Below are 23,283 nucleotides of genomic sequence, written 5' to 3' on the forward strand. Positions count from 1 at the left end.
GGAGATGCAGATAATTTAAAGTATGGAGACGTTACATCAATGAAATAACAGTTTTCAGCCCTTATAAAAAAAGATGGAAGTATAATACGTTAGAGGTTCTTAAGAGTCATGAAGGACACAGAAAAAATTAACTGTTCCCTGTTTCTCAAAATTTACATTCCTGTTCCAAATTCTTAGTTACCATGTAACAGTTCAAAAATAAAATGAACAGAGGGTCTTTTCATATATCATTCAGCCGTAGAACTTACATCCACAATGTACTGTAGATACCATTATTAAGATAAAAAACTGATCAGAAAAATTAATGAGAAAGGAAGAATCCATCAGGAATATAATGTAAGGGAGGAAGAACTGAAAGCCTATCATTGTCTTCAGTTTTTTCTCTGAAAGTAGGTGCTCTCTGCTGGAAAAAAGACACTGGGCTAGACAGGCCTTTAATCTGCTCAAGGAATTTCTGTGTAACTTAACATAGTAATTATTTCAGAGATGATTTTATAGAAATAGTATTAAACCTCAACACATAAATTCTTTGGTTGCTTCAAGAGGGCCTTCCTCTTTGTTTCATCTGGCTAAATGAGATTGCTCAGGATTCTTTCACTAGCTCTCCTAGTTTGCCTCCCATCCTCAGCCAAAACATCACAGACATTTCTTTCACTGAAAAGAATCTCACTCTGAAAGCATCTGTCCTTATTTCCTTACTTTGTCCCTGGGGGTGGCTCTCAAAGTTTTCTTGTATCTCAGATCTTTGATACTTACAAGAAATTTTAAGACGCTTCCTCAAGAATTATGGATGGTTTTCCACTTACTTGAGGAAATTATTTCCCCTGGGAATTACTAAATACAATACATTGTTTGATCTTTGTGGTAAACAAAACACAGCAATAGCTCTTCTGTAAAGAAATCTTCCCTGACAGCTAATGCCAAGTCACAGGTTTCAATGTCTGAGGATATTTACAGCAAACTAATAGCAGAATCATGAACATAGGGGGTTTTCAGCTCTTGATCCAGACAGATTCTAGATAAAACTGGAGTTCTAGTCAGTAGTACGGACTGATGATTGTATAGTGGTTTTGTATAATACAATGGCAGAAGCCTTACTGCATCTTTAAAAGTGGTGCTTCATAAAGCAGAAGAAGTTCTATATTCCTTTTGGTTTTTCCTTTGACCTTGAGTGAGCAATGATCTAGTGCTAAGGTCAGGCTCTGATTTATATCCCTAATAAGTGATATAATTTAATTAGTCCCCACACTTGCAGCGCTGTATGAGATGTGCTGGAGTCTGTTTGGGACATTCAATCAGAATTCTGTATTTCAAAGACATGTACCAAAATTATTGCTGACTATATATGGCAGATTAATAACAACTTATTATAATTTCTAGGTAATATTTGAAGTTGCTTTCAATAGCGCCAAGGGAGGTTATGTTGCCCTTGATGACATTTCTTTCTCTCCAGTTTACTGCAGCAATCAGACAGGTATGATGAGCTCTTGCTGCTATTTACCTCCCTTGTTTTCCCCCTCTGCCTTGCCCCTCAGAACTGTCAGTATATGCAATTTTGGTGCTGCCTTTTCAACTGATTAGTGCCACTGGGCTCCTCTTCTTTCAGAAGACATAACAGCAGATAACACCAGTGCCATTCAATTTTTCAGAAACCAATTCTTAATGCTTCCTTTCCAAAGACCTTCCCTCAGGGTTCTGCAGCTGGAGCGCTGGACTGAATGGTGTATTTGCATCACTACGGGTTTTGAGAAATTGCTGCTTGCAGGCTTGTCACAGAAAGAGAGGGTGGATTTTCCTAGGTGTGATGGTATGAGGGAGAAGATGGCCTGGGCTTTTCATTAATGCCAGTGTAGGCATTCATGCCACATGCCCTGAGGTGTTCTTCAGAGCCAAAACATGAGCCTTGCCTCCCTGTCTTCACTCTTCCAGAAGTTATTACTCATCTCCAGCAGGGTGTGTCTGTTGGGTATTTGTTAGGTTTTCACAACAGCAGACACCACCTGAATCCCTGTGACCTCTGATGTAGAGGCACTTGGGACAAAGGACATTGTCATTTGTGAATGCAGCCTCTTAAGTAGCTGGTTGCTGAGGTTTTACTGTGGCACTAAACACTAGTGAAAAGTAGATTAGTGGTTTCCCACTGATGCCATCTATTCCTTTGGTCAGAAGTTTGAATTTTTTGGCAAATTCTTTAAAGTAATCAATGAAAAAGAGGCTGTTTTTCCCTCCTTTTTATCTCAGAGCATCTGCTACCTCTGCCTCCACTGCTGAAGTATCACTGCTGAAGGAGGTAGATTCCAGATACATTAATCATTAATAATCCACATCTCCTGGCTGAGTAAATCCATTATTTCATTATCTCCTCAGTAACTTTTTGGTATTTGCTTTATTTTGCAACAAAAATCCTAAGTTATGCTTGCAATTTTCATGGGGTTGGAGCTGCTTATCTGTTTTTTCCATTTTAATTTTCAGATAAGTTATATCTGTTGAGAAATGGGATAAATTTTATAGCATTTTCTGCCCCAATGGCTGAAGTTCAGATCTAAATGAATGGTTGATCTAATCAGATCTAATCTGAATGGATCAGAATCTGTTCTGAATATGATAGGTTCATCTAGAACTTCGCCTACTAATTTTGATTTTGAATGTTGGTTTTGTGGTTGTTTTGGGTTATTTTTGAGAAATGAAAGTATATTATTTGCCTTATACTTTGTTGAAATAAAACTTATACTGTTTGATCCTTTAGACTTATCAATTATTGCCATCTTCAATTCTTCTGAGTAAAGATCTTAAAAAGCAAGAGCTCTTCTTTCTCCTTGTATTTGGCCATAGCAGTATATATAACAGCACTAAGTTTTTTCTTTATTTTTTTCTGGAAGTTTTGCTCAACAGAAGTCTTGATGTTAGCCAAATGGAGGAAAAGGTACCAGAGTACTAAACTTGCTCAGCAAAGGATGAGTCAAAATATGGGTTTAATGCCACATGGCAGTGCTCCACCTGCCTTTTGTTTAACTAGGAAAGCAGAGATGGGAGGCCATGGCTGCAGGAAGAGTTAAGACACATAGGAGGGCTTAGATTTGACCTATCTGAGACTGAAAAGACCTCAGGCATCACTCCAAAGCCACATTTTTTGTTCTACTAAAGCTGATTGCCTGTGTACCTGCCACTGGTGGAAAAGCTCTCTTCATCTCCATGAAGAAAAGTCGTATGTGCTGCTGTAGAGTGCTGTACACAATGTCCTGTGTCTGGGCTCCTGGCAAAGCCAAAATTTGCATGATAGCTTTGGGTTGTGCCTCTCCTTCCCCAGGCACCTTCTGTAAGAGACTGGTGAGGCCTTTGAAGAAGTAGAAATGTTTTACTTACTAGCATGGCCCATACAGCAGAGTCACTTTTTTTTTTCAGGGAGCCATCAGCAGGGCTGGGGAGGGTCTTCGTTTTGCTTTTAATCAACTTTACTATACATGATTCAGCTTTCTTCACTGCAGTGTTAGCACTGTGTGAGGCAAGCTCCAGAGCAAAATTGCCCTGAGGTGGTACAGGAACTAAAAATTATTTTGCTTACCTACTTACAGCATGCATATGCACACACATTACACATAACTATGAAAAGGATTTTTAATAAGTGCTCTTTAAAAAAAATACTAAATGTTGATGTTCAGTGCACACACAGGCACACGGACACACTTATTTTGTCCTAATAATCTTTTGAATGAAGGAGCAGATGAAAACAAATGGTCTGAATGTCCTTGTGAATCATCTATCCTGAAGGAAGAATCTAGTCTTAATATGAGGAGCTCATGTGTCTTTTAGGGGGGCTATGAAGCAGGGTTTCTCTTGGCTCCTGCAAAAAAATATAAGAATATAAGACCAACTTGCAATAGCAATTTGATAGTTTGATTTCATCATGGCTGTGCACTATATATGTGTAACATCCTTTCACATGCTTATCTTCAGTAAAGCAAGACAAACCAAAGTATGCTTTGGCATCCTTCTGCATCAAACCTATTCTTATCACAATGTACTCATCCTAACAGAACCCGTGCATCTTTCTTTTAGGAGTTCCTTTCAATCCTGCCAATGCAGGCTGCAATTTTGAGGAAGATCTGTGTAATTTTTACCAAGATCACAAAGATGGCCCAGGATGGAGCAGAGTGAAAGTGAAGCGCAATGTGTATAGAGCAGGAGACCACACTACTGGATTTGGTGAATCAAAACTGTTTTTTCCTAGAAGAGTCAAACTATATATTAATGTTGTATAAAAGGTTAAGGTTATCCTGTTGTATCATTGTTCATTATGTTAAGTAATATCACTGGCACAATGGTTAGCTTACCTCAGTGCAACACTCTGCCATTAAAAATCAGTGTTCACAGCTTGGTCCTATATGGAACTCTGGCTGTGCTTCCCCATGTGTACAGTCACCTATTGAATAGTCAGGCAGGGCCATAAATCAGAATATCTTCACTATACTGCTCTGTAGTTGCTGGAGGGATGAATAAAAAAAAATATGGAAGTAAATGTAATAAGTTAATGCATTGCTTTTAGAGAGGAAAAGTGGCCTTTTAGCTCTTCTAGGCTTAGGAGAGTTGGCTTTTTTAAGGGAAAACATAAATATTGTGTAGTGAAACCACATGGTGAAAAGACTGTTAATAAGCTCTGAAATTCAGACATCTCTCTGTGTAGAGTATTCATGGTCATTAATCATATGCACTAAGGTCTCAGTTCTTTATACTTGGCACTGGGAATAACAAGCCTTGTGCCCACCCTCCTTTTTTTTGTCCCACCATGGTAACCCTGAAAAGGCTAGTTTTCCAGTGATGCCAGCAAGCCAGGGAATTTTTCAGGATAAATTTGATAAGTGCTTATTTCTGGTAACTTAGCCATGTGCCAGTTTAGCTAGAAGCAGACAGGATGCTTTTGGAAAAAAATGGTTATTTCCTGTCAGAGTGTGATAATCTATTTCTTGCCAATTGGAACTGTTTTTATAGCTGTTTTTATTGCATCAGACTTGCATCAAGTCTCATGCAATAACAGAAGCTGCTTTAATAGCAAATCAGCTGTGCTAATACCATATTAAATACAATAATTATGCTGTCTTGCAGGCTATTACTTGTTGGCAAACACAAAGTTTACATCACAGCCTGGGTATATTGGACGTCTGTATGGCCCGACCCTGCCAGGAAACTTGCAGTTTTGTCTGCGTTTTTATTATGCCTTATATGGGTTTTTCAAGATGAGTGGCACTCTTGCAGTTTATATCTTTGAGGAGAATCATGTTGTTCAAGAGAAAATCTGGTCTGTCTTGGAGTCTCCAAAGGGAGTTTGGACTCAAGCTGAAATCTCCTTCAAGAAGCCTATGCCTTGCAAGGTAAGAGCCAACTCTTCAAATTTGCTGAATTCTGAGAGGAGATTTTCCTTGCCTTCTTAGAGTTCTTTTGTATGCAGGGATTAATCCTAAGTGAGCTATACCTGCAAAGTGAATTAGCTGGAGACTTCACCAGAGGAGCTCTAACAAAAGCCAGCTGTGTCTTGGTTTCTCAGCATGCTCCACATCCTCTCATTTTTGTTTGCTTATTTGCTATGTGAGTCATATCATCGTCGCACTCAGTTGCAGATTTTAATTAATCAAAAAGTACTGGCAAGTTCTGGTCAAAATGGAGAGCTGATCCTAATTCCCAAAACTCAGTTGCTGGGTTACAATAAAACCAGAAGTCAATGTAAATGAGAGCAATGGACTTGGAGAATTAGCAGTGTCTTGTTGGAGAGGTCATTACATTATCTCAGGAAATTACTAACACATTGGTACTTGACATCACCTCCTGAGTAAGTCTTTAAGCCATTGTAATTCCTCATCTCCACTCTTTTTTCAAAGACTGACTTTTACACAGATTTCTATAAGTGCGACTTCTGTATTTATCCTGATTTCTGTAACAGATTTGCACTATCAGTGAGTTGTCTACAGAGAATGAAATGGATCAACTACATGTTGACCAGAGTGTGATAAGATGATGGACATATGAATGGAAGCTTGTCTTGCAACTCTTAAGTATTTCTAAATTAAAGAAAAACTTCTTAAACATTTTGTCCACTACAAATTAATTTTTGAAATAACAGTCTTTACTGACCATAGAAGGTCACCAAAAACCAGGTGCCCAATTGTGTTGAGAGGCAAATTTACATTTAAAATTTCACTCCTAACTGTTGGATAGTGTTTGCTGTCAGATACCTGATATCTTAAAGTATCAATGGGTTTTTTTCTGTACTTTATCCATAAAACATAATAGAATTTGTAATTCCCTTCCAAGTGTTAGAGAATAAAAAAATAATTTTATTAGTGCTCAGCAAGTGCATACTAGAAAAGTTTCTCATAGTATCACCCCAAAATCCTTGCAGAGAAGTTAAAATGGCAAGCTTATAATTTACTTGTGTCATCACAGGCATATCCCCACCCCCAGGTCAAAAGGGGGAATGGACCCTGAATTTCTCTAGAATCTGGGTCCCTCACCAGCACCGGTGGCCACTCTTCTGGCCGGAGCTCTTGGTGCTGCTTGAAATGTCTCAGGATTGGTGGTTCTGGCCTGTCAAAAGAACAGTTTAGAAAATTGATGGTAAATGACACCTTGCAGAGCCTCTCGTGCGGTGACAGCACTCGCACATGTCCCTGCTGCTGTCGGATGACCTGTTTTAACATCTGGTGGGTTTGTTCTATTACTGACTGTCCGGTGGGGAAGTGAGGAATCCCGGTCTTATGTTGGACCCCCCCATTCCTGCAGGGAGTTACTGAACACCTTGGAAGTTTAAGCTGGACAGTTATCAGTTTTAATAGTGGCTGGGACCCCCAAGGTTGCGAACGCATGTATGAGATGTTTTCTCACATCTGCAGCCCTTTCGCTGATGGGGGCTGAGGTGAAAACTGCCCCCAAGAAGGTGTCCACTGACACATGGACATTTTTGAGTTTCCCAAATTCATGGACTTTGGTGACATCCATTTGGCATACCTCACAACTGTGGAGTCCTCTGGGATTTACACCGGATCCCAGTGTTGGTAAGATGGTCTCCTGACAGTTGGGGCATGTGGCCACTATTTCCCTGGCTTGGTCATGGTGGAATTGGCGGACCAGACCTGAGGCATTTTGATGGAATTGCTGATGGCTGAGCTTGGCCTGTTGGAAGACGTTAGGCTGGCCAGCTAGTTGTAATGGGGCAGCCAAGGCATCTGCTCTGCAATTCCCCTTGGCAATAAAGCCTGGGAGATCAGTGTGTAATCTCACGTGCACCATGTAAAATGGTTGCTCGCAGTGGGAAATCAGGTGTATTAGCTTTGCGAGCAAGCCAAAGATGACCGGGTTTGAGACCTCCTTTAAGACAGCATGTTCTGCCCTCGATACTACTCCTGCAACATAAGCTGAATCTGTGACCAAATTAAAAGCTTTGCCGAATCTCTCAAATGCTCTGACGACTGCGTCCAACTCAGCTACTTGTGGAGAACCCTCTACTGTCTTAACATCTGTTTCCCACAGCTGAGTCTCAGGATCCCTCCAAGTAACCACTGACTTGTGGGATTTTCCTGACACGTCTGTGAATGCTGTCAGAGCTTTGAGTGGTCTTGTACTTTGTATCTCTTTTGGTAATAATTTGAACTCTGTATTGAATAAATGGTGACCTGGGTGCCCAATCTGAATTTGACCTGAGTAGCTATCAAGAGCGAACTGCAAATTTTCATTTTGTCTCAAAAGGTGCTCAAAGGTCTGCTTGGTCATCTTCCCTGTTAATGTCCTGATGGGAAGGTGGACACGTGAAATCACACCCTGCTAACACTCGCAGGCGAGCCCTGGCCCACATGATAAGCTGGGCCATCAGCTCCCGTGGCCTGGTAATGCTTTTGGATTGTCTGTGGCCAAGGAACACCCACTCTGTTATTAAGAGGGGATCCCGTTGGCCCTTGTCCCACTGAAATATCATCCCATAGAGGTGTGGCAACTCAGCCAGTACTATGAAGCGGAAAGGCAGATCTGGTTGACAACGGTGGGCCTGCCTGCTTGTGATGGTTGTCTGGACCTTCTCGAGTGCTGTTCTGGCCTCCTGGGTCAGGGTCCTCAGGGAATCTAAACCGTCATCCCCCTCTCTTTCCGTTAACAGGTCGAAGAGGGGGGAGAGATCCCTCATGGTGAGCCCCAGCGAGGGCCTGATCCAGTTTAAGGACCCACACAGGCACTGGAGGTCATTCAGCATCCTTGGATTGTTACCTATCTTTATCTGCTGGGGCCTAACGGTTTTGTTGTTTATTTCTCGGCCCAGATACTTCCAGTGTAGCACACACTGCACCTTTTCTTTTTGCAGCTCAAATCCTGCCACCGACAAAAGCCGCAATAGTGTCCTCTAATGCTTTTTGCAGGACATTGTTGTCAGGGGCACAGACTAACACATCATCCATGTAATGATAGAAAATACAGGATGTCCACTTGGCACACATCGGGGACAGAACCCTGGCGACATACCACTGGCAGATGAGAGCATTTGAGGCCCTGTGGCAATACTTTCCAGTGGTAGCGTCGCACTGGGGCTTCTCTGTTGATGGAGGGCACAGAGAAAGCAAAGCGCGGAGCGTTGGCTGAGTGAAGGGGAATTTGGAAGAAACAGTCCTTTATATCAATAACAGCCAAAATATGGGGCAGCATAAAAGGGGATGGCATACCCGGTTGGAGGGACCCCATGTCCTCGATAACATCATTAATTTTTCTCAGGTCGTGGAGGAGGCGCCACCTATCCTTCCCCAGTTTTTAAATAACAAAAACTGCAGAATTCCAGGGGCTGTTTGTTTCTACAATATGACCTTTAGTTAGTTCCTCCTCTACAAGCTTCGTGAGTGCCTTTAATTTCTGTTTACTCAGCGGCCACTGCTCCACCCAGACTGGCCGATCTGTGAGCCAATCCAGTTTCTGGGTAGGGTGCTCTTCAGTGGCCGCACCTAAAAACTCTGGGGGGCCGGAAATTCCAATTTGGCTCCCCACTGGGACATGGCGTCTCTCCCCCACAAGGTAAATTTGCTGTCAATCACGAATGGACGTCCTGAGGCCAATAGCCCGTTCAGTCCCTTAATTTGCACTATGCTTTTAGATTGCTTTGCGAATTGAGGCCCCCCTAGTCCTAAGACTGGCGTTGCCATGCTTTGCAACCCCCATTGTGATGGCCATTTGTGTGGTGGAATGACTGTCACATCTGCTCCTGTGTCCATCATCCCCTGAAGATGTACTGAATGCCCTTCGCACTTAAGGCCACACCATACGAGGGGCTTTTCCTCTCCCAACTTCTCACATAAAAAACTGAGAGTTCCAGATCGTTACACAGGGCACGAGGAATGGGAATTGCCTGTGCAACGATCTGGCACTTCGGTAGGAAGGGGGGGGTTGACACAGCGTGCCGTGAGATAGAAGACCCTCGGGTTAAGTGTGGAGATCACAGGAGGAATCCCTGTCTCCAGTGGAGCGTGTTTTGTGTCCCCGACAACAAGGTACCTACAGTTCAGGAGGTCTTCTCTCCGTCGGATTTCGCAGCAGCAGATGTGCAATAGAAGCTCTGCATTCGCTATAGAGAAATGCCAGTCCTGAGAATAGAAATGGACAGGGTTAGTGAGTCGAAGCCGACAAGGTTCCCTTTTGTCAGTTGTTGAGAGGCAGTCGCTTACTGCTGGCACTATATGATGGATCACGGCTCCTCAGGTGGCACCGCGACCTGCCTCATTTTTATCTGCACGTGAGGCAGGTCCATTGCTCCCCCTTTAGTTTTTTTGAAATGTGGGGTTCCCCTCCCCCCCACCCTCCCGCATCCCCTGGTGGTGCACTCCCTAAAAGTGGACATTGGGCTAGAAAATGTCCCTCCTGATGGCAGTGGAAGCACTGGCGCTTAGAGGGAAACTGCCTTGGAGCTCAGTTCTTTGAAGGCACGGCAGCTGGGGCGACCACTTTGTCTTGAGGCTTCTTCGGTATCTCCTCTGTCATGAGCTGTGCTTTCAGTGTGCGTTCCTCTATTATTTGATTGAGGGTTGGTGGTGGTGAGACCAGCAATGCTAGGATGATTCTTTTGCACACTTCATTGGCGTTCATGGAGGCAATTTCCAGGACAAGCTTGTCCTGGAGTTCTGGTCCCTCCACATGCCTTTCTACAGCTGCTCTCACTCTGTCTACAAAATCTACAAAAGACTCAACAACAGATTGTTTAATCACTGTATATGATAGCATTGGCTCCTTGGTGGGCATGGCCAGGAACGTGCGCTCTGCCGCACCCCTGGACATGTCCAGCACCACGTTTGGAATCCCCCTAGCCTGCAGCCAGGCTTCGCTCCAGTCTCCCTCACCAATAAGGTGGTCTAAAGGATTGGTTCTTCTACAAAGTCAAGGTTATATGGGCCCTCCAAGATCTCTGGGAGGAGATCCCCTGCCAATCTCTTCCACTTTCTTTCCCATAATTTGTATTCTGATGGAAGGAGCAAGCAACTAAACAGGCGCTTAAGGTCCGCAGGGACTAATGTTTTTGATGTAAGAGTTGCTTGTAAAATGCTCCTGAAAAAGGGACTTTTTGGGCCGAAATCTCTCTGTGTTTTGCAGATCTCTTTTATAGACTTGTAGGAAAGGGGTTCCCACTTAGGGTTTTCCCCTCCCACGCTGTAGGAGACCAGAGCTAAAAACGGCTGATCTACTATACAAGCCCGTTCCTGCTCCCCCCCCTGCCCCCCCTCGGACCTGTGGGAACCTGGAGGTGGGGCATGGGAAACAGGAAGGGGGCTGGCAGAGACCTCCATGGCCTGAGGGGGCAGGGCCAATGGTGGGGCCGTGGGAAAATGCAGAGGACCAGAGGGAACGCCCACAAGAGGAGGAGCAGAGGGAGGGGGAGCAACATGATCTCCAGGAGGGGTGGCACCCACGTCAGCAGGGAAGGAGGAGGGGTTTGGGGCAAAGGTGGGAAAGGGAACAAAGGGATTATGGGAAGGAGAAATGCCCACGGGTGCCTGGCTTCCATTTTGTTGAGACAAAGCTGCCACCATTTTGCGCTAGCACAGCAGCAGTGCCTCTCCGGGAGAACAAAGGAAAGGGTTGAGGGGAACAGAACTCCATTGGGCTGCGCCGAAACCGGGATTTATAACTGGGAAAGAGGGATGGAGATGAGGGTTAGGGGTAGGGTCCTGACCGCATGGCCAGCGCCATCAGGGCGAGGGTACCGGGGGGACTTGGGGGAGCCAGGAGCGTGGTCCGCATTCTGGGAGCTGCCCTGCACCTGTGGCTGGTGGATTAGTTCCCCCTGCACACCTGGTCTAGGGGAAGAAAGTAAAGGAGAGGAGGGTAGGGAAACAGGTTTAGGGAAAACCGGGGATTTGCCTGATGGCCGCACTTCAGCCCTTCCCTGGTCCATGTCTCGCGTGCCTTCCGTTTTAACTACTTCCCCAATTAATACAAACAGCTTAATAAAATTATCCTTGACAGAGGGATCCCATGTTTTATTCCCTCTGTTAATCTCGCGCCAACCCCTTTCCAAAACTCCTTGTTTCTAACCTTGTCTGCCGAGATTCCCGGGAAGATAAAAAACAACCATTGGACGAAATTCTTAACCGAATCTTTAGGAACACCTTCACCTTCCTCCCGCAACTTCCAGTTAGGATTTCTTTAACTTGGATATAAAGTTCTCTCTGGTGAGTGGCCAGTGTGTCTCCCATGCTGTTCACTCATGCAATCCCACCCACTCACTGCAGGAAAAGAACAAATAAAAAGAAAAATGGGCCAAAGCTGCCAGTGGCAGGCCACTCACGCTGTGCACGGCGTGTCCCCTACCCTTGGGAGCGTGGCCAGCCCACACCCAGTGAGGGAAGTCCCAGCCGGGTCTGTCCCAGCCGCTGGAGACTTACCAACTGGTGTGCTTCGGAAATGAAACTGCAGCGAGCGAGGGTCCTCATTCTTGAAGGTGACTTCCTGTAGTCATCCATGACTGGTGAGAAGTTATGCCTTCCTCCCTTGTGGGCACTGCAGGACAAAAATCTGCGTGCTCCCTCGAGGGCGGTGGTACTGTCACTGACTGTAATCCATACAGCCAATGCCCTAAATTTCAGTCCAGCATGGGGCACTTCCACGCAGAGATGGCAGCGTCCGCTACAGCTCAGCAGCGTCTCTCTGCGACTCGGGAATGCCCTGCGGTGGGCGCCACCTGCAGCAGCTACCTGCCACGACCTCAAGCAGACAAAATGAATCGGCTAGCACTGTCCGTGTGAGCCCAGGTGGCCGCCACATGTGTGGGCACTCCAGGGAAATGGCATCTGCCACCCTGGTAGTGCTGAGTGCTGCGGTGTGGGATACGCAGCTTTGGTAGCTTCACACACTGAGAGGAGATGAAGAGATGAGAGAAGGACACTTGTTTGCGAGCCCAAAGAGTCTTTATTCCCCCAGGCGGGGCAGGAACAAAGAGCTCTTGGGGTGGATGCAGTGACAAAATGCCGATGAAACAAAGGATAGCAGCAGGTTAAATAGGGGGTAGGCGGACAGGGGTGGAAACCTGGCTTGCCCAATGGGGACAAACGATAGAGGAATGACATCGACTATAACAACCAATGGTAGCATAACAGAGGTGGGCATAAAGTCTTGGGACAAATAGAAGGCTAAGGTGGAGTGATTGATATGGAACTTTCTTGAAGAAGCTGGGAGTGGTTACAGGATTGACACCCAACAGGGAGTGAACAAACCCTGACTGATGGGACCAAATAAGGAGAAAACAGGGAGAGGTGAGAAGATTGACAGGTTACTGTGGAGCCAAGTGGCGGGAACTCTCGGGGTAAACAACTTGGAACAAACCACTGTGAGGGAAAAATGGGGGAGTACAAGGAACAAACCTAACTAACATTAATAAAACAACTGTCTAAATAAAACCAAACTACAACATGACATCTCTTGTTTAGGTATTTCTTTATTACTTCTGGAAGGGTTTAGTAGCTAATGTAGCATAATCAACTGCATCAGTAGTGATGACATCTGAGCATGACTGTTAGAACTGGTTGACAGCCTTGGAGGTGGTAGGTTTTTAGCATCAGACATTTACATGGAAAATCTTTTCCAGCATGGATTTGTGAAGAACAATTTTTGTTTTCCTACAAGTCAGGATATGTAAAACAGTTGTGAAGAAGCTTGCCTCGCTGCTTCTGAGCCTGAAGATGTGTAGGAGGGGAAGAAAAACCTTGCTCTGCAGCATGGTTTATTGGCCTCTTGCAATTCTCAAGAACATTCTCTGTGTGCTTCCAGTCTTGTGAAAGTCTTCCTTCCCATGGAAACAAGTCTCAAAATGTTTCTGTTGAGGACGCATTCCTCAAATATCACAAAATATTGGGAGATTTATGGGACTTTACAGAAGTCAGCATGTGTTCAGCAAACCATACTTCAGACACCCTTTAGGTAAATATGTATTTGTCAGGGGGTTCAGTTTATGAAGTTTTCTTTAGACAAACAGAAGAAAATGGGTGAAGTTCTGAAACATATTAAATGGAAAAGTACATCAAGGTATATTTACAGATTGGAAGGTAGCATAACAAAGACAAATATCGCCAAAGTTCAAGCATATCTACTTAAGGCAGAGGGTGAAAACCTGGTGTAGTTACAGGTTGTCTGCTTGTAATATTTAGAATCACAGAATCACAGAATAATGAGGTTGGAAGAGACCTCCAAGATCATCAAGTCCAACCTAAGCCCTAACACCTCAACTAGACTATAGCACCAAGTGCCATGTCCAGTCTTTTTTTAAACACATCCAGAGATGGTGATTCTACCACCTCCCTGTGAAGACAATTCTAGTACTTTATTATTCTTTCAGTGAAAAATTTCTTCCTAATATCCAATCTGTACCTTCCCTGACGTAGCTTGAGACTGTGTCCTCTTGTTCTGTCAGTTGCTGCTCGGTGGAAGAGACCGACCCCCACCTGTCTACAGCCTCCCTTCAGGAAGTTGTAGAGAGCAATAAGGTCACCTCTAAGCCTCCTGTTCTCCAGGCTAAACAACCCCAGCTCCTTCAAACGTTCCTCATAGGGCTTTTGATCCAAGCCCCTCACCAGTCTTGTTGCCCTTCTCTGGACGCGCTCAAGCATCTCAATATCCTTCCTAAACTGAGGGGCCCAGAACTGGACACAGCACTCAAGATGTGGTCTCACCAGCGCCGAGTACAGGGGCAGAATGACCTCCCTACTCCTGCTGGCCACACTATTCCTAATGCAGGCCAGGATGCCATTGGCCTTCTTGGCCACTAGGGCACATTGCTGGCTCATATCCAACCTGCTGTCGACCAGCACCCCCAGGTCCCTTTTTGCCTGAACACTGTCCAGCCACACTGTCCCCAGCCTGTAACGATGTAGGGGATTTTTGTGGCCAAAATGTAGAACTCGGCACTTAGACTTACTAAACTTCATGCTGTTGGACTCTGCCCATCCATCCAACTGATCTAAGTCTCTCTGCAGAGCCCTCCTTCCTTCCAATAGATCAACACAAGTTCCCAGAACTTGATTCTGGCTTTTCCTTGCAATCTCATGTCCAGCTCTTCAACCTTAATACTTTTTAAAGTCTTACCATGCTTTATTTTGTTTATTTCTTCTTTTCCAAGGTAACAGAAGGAAACAAAGTACTACTGTGTGGCACTGTGTAAACACTCAGGTTGGTTATCTGTGAAGATGTGTCTGCCTAGCACGTAGTGAAATAGCTGGCAAAACCCACTTATTTCAATGTAGGGCAGCTCTGGAGGTGCACCAGAGCATGTTTTGGCTGGTAGAAAGGAGTGGTGGGAACCAGCAAGTAAGGGATTACACTTCTGGCTCTGCAGGGAGACAGTGCTTAGACACATGACACACTCTTGTCCTGTCTTCTGTGACCTGTCCTTGTGTCTCTTGCATCCTCACTAAGCCATCTTTATTTTATCCAACCTGTCCCACAGGCAATGAACCACCCATCTGCCCCTCACCCCAGTCCTCATCTTACTCTCAGCTCTGGACAATCCAATTTTTTTTTCCTGTAATATTATTCATGTTCCATTCTGTTTGCCCTGCCTGTCCCATTTCTTACAAATTCTAGTTTCTCAAAAACTAATGACTTGACAGAAAAGATAGCACTGGCATAAAGATCAGACTCTTGACACTTTTCTGTTCCTATTCCAAAGCCTAGGAGTGCTCAAGATTTTCACAGATTTTTTTGTTTTGTTTTGTTTTGGTTTTTTGTTTTTTTTTGTTTGTTTTTTTTTTTTTTTTTTTTTTTTTGTTTTTTTTTTTTTTTGTTTTTGTTTTTTTTTTTGTTTAATAATAGGGGCAAAATAAACTCTTTTTCCTAGCCTTGGTTCTTGGAAATGATGGAACTGTTTTGGATTAAATCTTCCAAAACAAGGCTGTAGCAAGGACCTAGCATGGAAAATCTGAGCTGAGATCATTGTGTCTTGGCAATGTTACAGACAAGTGAAAAGCAGTCTTTCAGTGGAAATAGGTGGTCTCAAAACAAGATGGGCTGCCACCATTCCTCTAATACAGATGTAGTGACTGATGTGCCTATATTATTGTTTTCTGAGATGTATCATATGTCGACTTGGATGGTAAGAAGTTGTAGGCATGCACAGTAGTTTGGCTGAACATCTTCTTGGTTACCAGGAACCACTTTTGGATTGGGTCAGCCCATGTGGAAACAGTAAACAGTCTCCTGGCAGTTCCTTCACAGCTGGTCAAGTCAGCAACAATGTGTCCTGAAGGTCAAAATTATTTTTTCAGCCAGAAAACAATTGCTGTAAAACAACCAATTACTCACATCCTTCATCTTTTTTTCTACTATGAATACTACTCCCAAAGCTTAGAAAATCATATAAAATCCATCTAATACATTTTAGTTTTGATAGCATATTTGTTTGCATCAGAACAATAAAAAGATGCAGATTTTCATTGCTTGGTTTCTTTAATGGTTTTTGCAAGTTCTTTTTGAATTAGCTAACTGCAGTCTGGCACAAGTTGATGGATTGAGTTCTGTGAGCAGGAAATGTGAAGCTGTCCAGCTGGCTTTAGTATGACATTTTGAAAATAAAACATTTTAAAGGCTAGGCAGGTATGATCCAGCTAAGCAAGTCATGTCTATACCTACATACATATATGTGTGTTTGTGTGCATATATATTTATATTTATATATGTGTGTGTGTGTGTGTGCACATACTGTAAATACAGATGCTGTTAATGTTAAGTGAGAAGGCAGGGAATTTAAAATCCTGATTTCCTACTTTGTACTTGCAGCACTGTCTCTCCTAGTTGGTGTGAGTACCTATGATCGTATATATATACAGTGTATATTGATTTATACTGTACCCAGGGAATCAGTGTGAAAAGAAAGAAATGCAAAAAAAATTCTAATGTTTTTTGACATCACTTAAATCCTTCATGGTTTATTGTATAAGCCTCTGGAAGGGCAGCATGAAAACCTAAATCTGAATCATACAGATTATTTTCAGTTGATTGAATGTACTGAAATTGATCTTCCATGCCAATACATGTCAGGAAAATGTGTGTGTGTGTGTGTGTGTGTGTGTGTGTGTGTGTGTGTGTATGTGTGTGTGTGCATGTGTATGTGGGTAAACACCAGCATGGAATAATTAATGAAGGTTTGAGTTCATTTGGGTCTGCTTTTATCAATTCTGCTCATTCTTGCTACATCTGGGTTACCATTGTGAAGCTCAGGTTTTTGAAAAAAAAAAACATCTTGTGTTCTTTATCCATCATGCACACTTTTACAATATTACCTAATAAAATATTGCAATATTTTGCAATATTACCTGCTTGAACCTCCCAGAGTTCAAAATCAAATCCTCAGAAAGGTAATTGGCATAACAGTCTATCCTACTTTCATCAGAGTAGCTGTGGCTGCATTTTTGGGTTTTCATTTCTTAAGTATATTTTTATTCCTCTTTGATGTTTTTTCCTCCCTCTCTTTACTTGAGTTCATCTGTTTGCTTTCTCTCATCCTCCATAACTAATTTTAGTTGCCACTGTGAGAAAGAAAAATCAAGTGACTCAATGTTGTACTTGAATATTTACATGTTTTAAAAAAAAGGAAAGAGAAGACTTTCTCAGAACAACACTGAGAAACTTTGTTGCAAGATGTTGTGAAGGCTAATAGTATACATACATTTTTTAAAAGATTTAAAAAATCCATGGAAAATAGACCTCACAGTGACTGTAACCACAGTGGTCCAGTTGTGACCTCCAGTTCAGCAAGTTCTTCAGCTTTTTTTGGGTTGGACATGATACAAAAGCTTTTGTGCTGGTTTGTTTCTTTGTTCTGTGTTTCCCTAAATATCTGTCATCACCCTGCTGCCTTCCTAGTACTTGATCTGAGTGTCTTTGGACTTTTCTTCTCACATCATCACTGTGGTGATGATCAATGTTAAATGATTCTAGCATTTGTTTCTCTTTGCTGGCAAGAAATCTGTGTTTCCTGCTAGTCCACCAAAGTCATAGGTAAATGACTAAACTAATCTTGGATAAACAATGAAAACCTAGATCCCTGTGATCAAGTCACTTGTATGAAAAACAAAGTTCTCCAGTCAGGTGCCAATTGAAGGAGGGCATCTTCATCCTCCTCCTCGTCCTCATCTTCCTTGTCCTCATCTTCCTTGTCTTCCTCGTCCTCATCCTCCTCCTCCTCATGCTCATCCTCCTCCTCGTCCCCCTCCTCCTTGTCCTCCCCCTCCTCCTCATCCTTGTCCTCCTCCTCCTTGTCCTCCCCCTCCTCGTGCTTGTCCTCCTCCTCGTCCTCCTAAGCACCCTAAAGAGGCTGGAATGAACTGCAGTTTTATAGGACAGTCCTGTCATTCCTTCCCTTACATTTTAAAAGAAAAAACTTCTTGAAGAACAGTCACCAGAAATTACTGTCTAATATAAGAATGTTAGAGTTTGGGAACAGTAGGGTAGTGCTGCTAAATGGGAACCTCAGTTCCTGTGGTGCTTGATACATGATTATGGAAACAGTATACTGGAAACTGAAAAAGTTACTCAGGTTAGGAAGCAGTGCCTAAGGGGCTTGCATCTTCACATTTGCTAAGCAAGGTGGTATGTTGCATGAAATATTACACATCTCCTTTTGGTGTCTCTGGTCCTTTATGGTCAGGAAACTGTTTGACTGGAATGAGGATAGAGCCCGTACAGTAGATTTGTAGAAATCTGGGAGGGTCATGAGGGACAGGTGAGAATATCAGTGTCCTATATATATTTGTGTGCAGGCAATGTTCTCTACTAGGCTGTGCAATCCAGCAAGAGGAGATGTAGGATAAACAGCCTGTGGCACTAGGTTATTTTGTTAGCTTTATTTTTCTTTTTCATTGTTTGTTTCTGCCCTTGGACAGGAAAGGTTTTCAAAAATACTTGTTCAACTGTCACAAGCTTATTACCAATGTTATCCAATTATTTATGTAGAAGCTTTCTTATTACATTCTTTTTCCCATAGAAGCTCGTTGTATTTACATGGCAATAAATTGAACTTGCCTGGCAAGTGCCATTTTAAATCAATTTATTTTAAATGACAGAAACTTGCAAATGTTCTATTTTTGGCTTAATAGCTTACTTGTATTCTTGATAAATTAGTTTCTGACTGTTTAGGCCAAAGAAATACAAGCCACTTAAAGTCTAGTTTAATTAAGCTAGCTATGAGTAACACTTAAAACATCTGCATTGAAAAGCCCTGAGATAGTCAGAAGGTTTTTCCCATCCCCTGTGTGGTCAGTCCCTGGCTTACATGCTTATATGTAAGCTCTTTATTAGCATAACTGACTGAAAAGTCAGGCTCCATGTCTTGTGTGAAAACATCTTGACTGCTTCTTCCTGTCAGTTCACACTTTGTTTCTAGTGTTCAAATTATTCTTTGATTTTGTAATACTGAGTTTTGTGTCACTGTGAGGAAGTTACAACAGTAGCTTCTCAGAAAAAACAACACCTCAGACTCCACTACAACTGTCCTTCTTCTTTAGGAAATTGAACTTTAAATGTGTCTAAGTGAAAGACCGAGTTTTGTGTCTACACAGATTTACAGTGCGTCATTTAAACCTAGGATTATTCATTAGGATGGAAAAGATAAATTACCTTGTTGCAGAGGCATAGCTTGCTTTTAAATCACCAGATTGCGCCGTTTTCATGTTTTTCTTCTGTTTGGCTGATCTGGCTCTCTAATTGAGCAAGATGTATATGTTCTGGGATAAACAAGGAGGAAGAAAACACATAGAATATATAGGGATCTCCTTTTCTCCTGTTCTCTGTCCAGCTCCCTCCAAACCTTCTACAGCAAGCTTCCCCATTATCCCTCCTTACACTGAAGGCACCTTACTGTATGTCCTCCTATTTCTTCTCCTCTAAAAGCAGATTAACTTTACATGCATGTGAGTTTTAACCCCTTGTAGAGTCACTGAGTGCTAAGGATGAGAAATCCCTTCTACCTCACCCAGTATCTGCAGCACCACCCAATACCGTGTCTTAGCAGAAGCTTGCTTGACCGGCCATTTTCACCTGGCATTGCTCATACCTCATATCATCCAGGACAAGTGGTAAGAAAGGATTATTGATACTTTAAGACTGAAGGCCAGGACCATTGATTAGGCACTGCAAGATAAACAAACCAGCTTCTAAGCTGGGGCAATGATTTGGAAGGAAACAGATGGCCTAGCTGTGTCCTGTTATTGGAACAAAAAGAGACATGAGAGATATGTTTTATTTTTCAGTAACACAGGCAACAACTGCCTTCACTGGATAATGTTTTTAATTTAGCGTCCAAAATAGCATGTGAGTCCAGAAATCTCTGTTACCTAGCTTGCAACAATCAGTATGTTGTTCATCTGCCATGCTTTCCGACAAAAAAAAAAAGCTCAGCACAAAGAATCCCCTATTGTTTTCTCCAAGGCATGAGATAAAGTAATAAAATTATATTTTGGAAAAATTGACCTAGCAAATATTTTAATTTAAAACAAGAACAAATGCAAAGCAACTTGAGATTAGTTCTACTGAGACTGTAGGAAGGATTCAGAGATCTGACTAAATGTGAAAATGAGTAGTTGAGTAAATCCAAGTTGATACAATTTTGGTAGGTAAAGTTCAAATACTCAAATATTTTGCTTTATGACAGAAAAGGATATTTAAAACAGGAGAAGAGTAAATAAAAAATGTTCTAGTCCATTGCCTAAAACTAAATAAAGAATGTAACAACAAAATAAATTGAGGAGACTGTAACAATTTCAGTACATTTGCTATAGCCATTTCAGCCATTTGCTGAAAACTCTGCAATCCCAAGCAGAAGCTCCCAAGTAGAAGACTTTGTAATTTCATCCCTGAAATTACAGAGTGTGCTCATGGCAGTGTGTCCCTCAACACCACAAAAATCATGTGGAAAACCAGTGAAGCTTAAGCTACAGATGGAAAAACTGAACACATTTACAAGTGTCACTGTACAACCAAAGGATTGATCTGATTCAAAGATCACTGGTTCAATGGCCTTTGAGAGATCACAGTTATTGTTGTGATGCTTTCTAAATGGAGGGCTTTCTCCGGGAACCAATGGGTAGTTACATACCTTGTGTAGAACAAATTAGTGCAATCTCTTAATTCTGCTCCCAGTGAGGTCAATACTAAAGCATCGCTTAAAACATGACTCCACAGTGTGGAAATGCTATTTCACAAATGAGGACTGACTTCACCCTTACATGTGTGGTTTTCTGAAGATTCATGGATTTAGGGCTATAATATGTCTTTAGATCATTACAAATGTTCACCAGAATGTATTTATTAAAATTTGGTTGAATTATATTCTCCCAATGTCAGTATCTTATTTTACGCTTATTTTATGTTTTTTTCCAAGAGATGCTACTGTTTTTAAAGGATTGCCCTGTATGCTGATAATGAACTTATAAAGTATGAAAGAATTTTTTTCCTGTTAAACCTTGAGGCTAAGATACAGTTCTACAGTGGGAAGAAAACAAAAACAAGTGCGGGGTTTAGGCAACCATATGCTGAGCAGTTTTGCATTCTGTGCAGGGCCACTCTTTAACTCCATATCAGTGGCAATTTACAAGACAGATAATCAATAATAACCAGGATTGGTAGCACTAAATGGAAGAGTTTCAAAAATTGCTCCACCCTGGGTAGCATAATACATACATGCTTCCAAGTTTTTGGTGTAATACTGTTTTATAAGCAAAACAAACTGGCAAAATACCATGTAGGTACCATATTGAAGGTGTTACCAAGCCTACTAGAAGAGAACATACTAAATAATGCTGTAACAACTTTTAAATGCCTTTTTGTAACCTTATGAAACTTGTATTTAACCTCAAATATGCAACCGAAGCGTTGTCCAGAAGATTAAACAGTCAGAAGTGACAGTAATCTATCTGCAATCACTAGAATAGACCTCAATACATAGGAATTGTTTTTTGAAAAGCTCTTCCTAAATTATGGTCATAACCCCAGTGGTCAGCCAGATGGTTTGGAGTAGTTAGGCCAAGAAAACCACCAGCAGTGTTTTCACAAAACAAATCCTAATGTGTCTTCTGCAATTCAAAGAGATCTGTGTCAACTTTGGCAGAAGGGCAACTGGGAGTCTTAGTTTCTTTACATTTTATTTTACTATCTCATGAGTGACTTGTATTTTCTGTGGCAGAATTAATGTTTACTCAAATTAATGATCTTGGATGTTTTTATTAATCTTCACTAACTCAGATGAACACTGTGAATGATGCATAATATTTAAAGTCTCCTGCTCTACAATGTCATGGCACTGAGTCATTTATGAATAATCCCATTTTGTGTAGTACTTTCAGTTCATCTCTATTATTCTTTGCATTTTGCCACAGCCACTCTTGTCCATCACTCCACATTACTCTTTCAAATTTATTTTTCCATGCATGAAACCTCCTAGTTTTCAGAATAAGATAGCTGAAGATATTTGAGCTGGTCATGTTTGGTGTTGGGCAAGAAAACACAACGACCTTAGTGAGTCATGTTTTCTCACAGACAAAAAAATACTCTAGTAAAATGGGAATTACATACAGATATACATAATTTGCCTACAAAAGCAAGAAAATATTTTCTTTAGGTTGACAACATACATTTAGTCCCCACTGGAATAGACATTTCAGTCATTGGCAGAAAGTGCCAAGGCAAAGTGGATCCATTATTCCTGTTCTGTAGATTTCAAAATTATCTGTGCATTTGGAAAAAACACTTAACATTTCAGACTCTTAACAGTGCCAGGTTTTGTACCTGAAACTTCCTTCCTGTATTGCAGGTTGTCTTTGTTAGCTGGTGTAAAAGCTTCTGGGACTGTGGACTTGTGGCACTGGATGATGTATCATTGAACCTGGGAAGCTGCCAGGCTGCTGGTAAGACCATGTTTATTTGTCATCCAACAGCTGCTATCCTTTTGAGTAAGAGTTCATCATACACCTTCATTTTCCAAGCCTATCCTACAGCTGTCTTCACCCTGTTGTGGTTTCTTGTCTTTTCTTTTTTTCCAATAAGTATTGCATAAATTATATTTTTGCAAAGTAGCAAACATCCGGAAGGACCAGTTTTTGCTCACAGGGGTACCAGCTAACTCCTAATAAATTTCAGTGACTCCAGATCAGTGGTATATAGGTGAATGGTCCTTTGAGGGCTTTAAAATAAACCCACAGTTCAACTGAGTGAAAAGTAGTTTTCAAATGGTCTTTAAGAAGCCAGGAATAGACCCCAAAGCAGTATTTTTCAAAACACAGCGTATTTTTTTTTTTAGGCAAGAAGTACGGTTGTGCAAGGCCAAGACACAACCTAAAGAACTGAGCTGCAGTTCTTTGATGAAGACAGAGAAGAGCAGTCCAAGACTCCCTCTGTAGTGGGAAGAACTGAATGGTTTTCAGCAAAACTTTACCCTTTGACATGCACAGGCCAATCTCTCTGAACTCACCAAACTCCCTATTTGTGGCTTTGTGAGGTTTGACAATACAACAATTGTATCCTAATTTAAAAAAAAACATTCTCATGAGGCAGGCACAATCTACAATTCCATTCTTCTTTGGAATAAAGCCATGTCTTTGCAATGTCCTAATAGATTTTTAATGACCTCTTTTGATTGGATTTTATGCATTCAGAGAGAAATCACATGTACAAAACAAGATGCCATTTTTCTGAACTATTTCCAACAGTTGTCTGTTTTGCCTTGCTGTAAATTTTAAGTAATTGGAAAAGGAACCAAAGGTGCAGAACTGCTATCTGGGTGTACAGTCATGC

General features: G+C 42.1%; 1 protein-coding gene across 2 annotated transcripts in view; it reads left to right on the plus strand.

The window, feature by feature from the left end:
* MAMDC2 (MAM domain containing 2) overlaps positions 1–23,283 on the plus strand; it is a 62,753-nt gene that overhangs the window by 34,520 nt on the left and 4,950 nt on the right. For both annotated transcript variants that reach the window (XM_054004405.1, XM_054004406.1), the window contains exons 7-10: positions 1,381–1,474; positions 4,057–4,203; positions 5,101–5,366; positions 22,304–22,397. In XM_054004405.1, coding sequence (XP_053860380.1) covers positions 1,381–1,474; positions 4,057–4,203; positions 5,101–5,366; positions 22,304–22,397 — 601 coding nt within the window. The remainder of the gene's footprint in view (positions 1–1,380; positions 1,475–4,056; positions 4,204–5,100; positions 5,367–22,303; positions 22,398–23,283) is intronic.

Source organism: Vidua macroura, chromosome Z (genome assembly GCF_024509145.1).
Source record: "Vidua macroura isolate BioBank_ID:100142 chromosome Z, ASM2450914v1, whole genome shotgun sequence".
Classification (NCBI taxonomy): domain Eukaryota; kingdom Metazoa; phylum Chordata; class Aves; order Passeriformes; family Viduidae; genus Vidua; species Vidua macroura.